The following is a 3,139-nucleotide window of genomic DNA, read 5'->3' as shown; positions in this document are numbered from 1 at the left end:
GTAGCTGAGGTGCGTTCACTGACCTGTCTGACCTGCAGCTGAGGTGCATTTACTGACCTGCAGCATATGTCTGTGTGTACTTCAGGTGTTGATGTCCCAGTCAGTAATTCTGGCTCTCACTCCGTTCGCCGTGGCGTGTGTCGTGTGCGCTTTAGGGAACTTCCTGTTGCCGATAGAAACCCGCGGTCGAGCTCTGCTGGTGAGAAGTGAATGAACTTTATTTAAAACGTTCGTCTTTAACAACTAAAATCTTCTTCTTTTATTTTCAGCAACACTCTTGACGACGTCTCCTAAAAACAGAATTCCTGTCGCTGCTTGGATTTTTATTTTTTGTGAACTGTGCAATAATTAATAATAAACTTCGTTACTGAAAAGTTTTTCATTTTATTAAAAAGAATAAACTATTTTTCTGAAAACTAAACCATAATTCTTTCAGTTCAACTTGTTGAGTTTTAATTTGAAGGTAAATAATAAGTTCAGGAAAGACGTTCTTCAAATTAAAACTGGAACAGAAGGAGATAAAATAATTTTTTATGAACGTTTAAAATTCATGTTTTTATTTGACAAAACACAAAATCCTAAAAATATCTTATTTTTTTCATGAAACCGAACAAAAGCTTTTATTTTCGTATAAAAACCAGCTGTTCATTTACACCTGGTTAACTTTTGGAGTCAGCAGATCTCAAGATGGCCGCCTCAGCTAATCGACCTCAGCGAACCTTTCAGCCGCTCCGACTGCGTCCGTGTGCGGATGTTGAAGGAAACGTTTGTGTGGTAGTAGCTGAGAGTCCTCCACATCCCTGAATCTGAACAAACCTCCAAGTTTCTCATCAGGACATGCTTTTAGTTTGAAAATCTCTGGAAAGGAAGTGTGGCGGGTGACAGGCATTCCTTTCAGAACAACGGGTCATTATTTAACCCACAACAAGGCTTCAAACACAAAAGGATCCAGAGTTTGTTCTGAAGAGACACTCGGACCAGAACCAGGACCAGGCAAAAGTTCTTTCTCATCTTAGAAACAAAAACTGAAATGAATCTTTAGAAGATCTGAAGCTCTCCACCTCGACCTTCAAACATCTGCCAAGGTCATGGCCAAACCAGCGCAGACACGTTCCTGCTCTTGGTTCCTGCACCGCCTCGTGATGCAGCTGTTTTAATATCGGTTCTTTTATTTTCACATCGTGTGCTTTAAACCACTGTCTGTACCTCGTCGGCGTTCTTTGTTAGAGGAGGACGCGCTTTGAACGAGGCCCACCTGAAGAAATAAAGGTGGAACGAATGGAAGTAAAATGTGCAGAAATGAGAGCACAAGCTGAACAACATGTTGTTTACTAAACTTGTTTATTAGTTCTATCAGAAGAATGTGATCAAATCACCCCGACTGTCCACTTCTTAAATATTGTTCTCAGATTAATATCAGTCTGTTCAGCTGAACATCGATGATCAATACTTCTGTTGTTTTGGCTCGAAGCGACGTCTCGTTTGGGTCTAATATTTGATGAATAGTTGATATTTGATGAATAATTAATATTTAATTAATCAGATTGATTGAATAATTAAACATATTTGATGAAAAATTTGTGATATTTAATTAATAATTCATTTTTATTGAATAATTAAGATTTTAATGAAAAATTACTAAAAATTTGTTGAATAATTAAAATTTACCAAATAAATAATATTTATTGAATAATGATATTTAATAATTAAAGAATAATGTTTAATGAATAATTAAAACTAGTCATATTTAATTAATAACTGATCATATTTATTGAATAACTAACTATGTTTAGTGAATAATAAAGATTTTAAAAGAGGTGTTGCTGCCAGATTCAACTTTTCAGCATCCTTCTATGTATGGTAGTTATTTAGTTACACTACTTTCATGGAGTAACTGAAATAGTTCCACTGCTGTTGCACCGTACATTAAAAAGATGTAAAAAGTGAGCGATCTAAAGGAACCTTCTCCCTCCTGGTTGTTCTTTTGGTTTTCATCTTGAATTACTTATGTTTTCTCTCCTCTGGAGTTTAGCTGACATATTTGCATTGAGCTTTTCCACCTGCAGCGGTTTATGTTCTGTACTTCCTGTCTGCTGCTGTTGTTGTCGTTGTTGTTGTCGTTGTTGTTGTCGTTGTTGTTGTCATTGTTGTCTGTTGTTGTTGTTGTTGTTGTTGTTGTTGTTGTTGTCGTTGTTGTCGTTGTCATTGTCGTCATCGTCGTCACAGCTCAGTGGAGTTGGACGTTGATAAGATGTTGATCAGGTTTTGTAAAACCAGTTCTAGTTGATCTGTAGAAAATATTCACTTCAGCTTTTGTCTGATTACGTCTGAACTCCTGAGAGTTTGGGTTAATTTTAATGTTGGCCGCACATCTTTTAATAACATTAAGTCCCGGTGCTAGAAAACACGTTTGAACGTATTTATGTGTTGATGTGACAAACATGGTAAACTGTCAGAAACATCATAAACTGTAAGAAACATCGTAAACTGTCAGAAACATCATAAACTGTCAGAAACATCATAAACTGTCAGAAACATCGTAAACTGTCAGAAACATCATAAACTGTCAGAAACATCATAAACTGTCAGAAACATGGTAAACTGTCAGAAACATGGTAAACTGTCAGAAACATGGTAAACTGTCAGAAACATCATAAACTGTCAGGAACATGGTAAACTGTCAGGAACATGGTAAACTGTCAGAAACATGGTAAACTGTCAGGAACATGGTAAACTGTCAGAAACATGGTAAACTGTCAGAAACATCATAAACTGTCAGGAACATGGTAAACTGTCAGGAACATGGTAAACTGTCAGAAACATGGTAAACTGTCAGGAACATGGTAAACTGTCAGAAACATCATAAACTGTAAGAAACATGGTAAACTGTCAGAAACATCATAAACTGTAAGAAACATCGTAAACTGTCAGAAACATCATAAACTGTCAGAAACATCATAAACTGTCAGAAACATCGTAAACTGTCAGAAATATTGTAAACTGTCAGGAACATGGTAAACTGTCAGAAATATTGTAAACTGTCAGAAACATGGTAAACTGTCAGAAACATGGTAAACTGTCAGAAACATGGTAACCTGTCAGAAACATGGTAAACTGTCAGAAACATGGTAAACTGTCA

General features: G+C 36.3%; 1 protein-coding gene across 1 annotated transcript in view; it reads left to right on the top strand.

Moving 5' to 3' along the window:
- The window catches only part of svopl (SVOP-like), a 7,437-nt gene extending 7,139 nt beyond the window's left edge, over positions 1 to 298 (top strand). Inside the window, exons 11-12 of the mRNA XM_037695872.1 lie at positions 86 to 199; positions 270 to 298. Of these exons, the coding sequence (XP_037551800.1) occupies positions 86 to 199; positions 270 to 281 (126 nt within the window). The 3' untranslated portion in view covers positions 282 to 298. The remainder of the gene's footprint in view (positions 1 to 85; positions 200 to 269) is intronic.
- Positions 299 to 3,139: the final 2,841 nt, after the last annotated feature.

Source organism: Nematolebias whitei, chromosome 22, assembly GCF_014905685.2.
Source record: "Nematolebias whitei isolate Nwh7 chromosome 22, NemWhi1, whole genome shotgun sequence".
NCBI classification, from domain to species: domain Eukaryota; kingdom Metazoa; phylum Chordata; class Actinopteri; order Cyprinodontiformes; family Rivulidae; genus Nematolebias; species Nematolebias whitei.
Note: the sequence above shows the minus strand (reverse complement) of the source record. Positions and strands in the feature narration are given on the sequence as shown.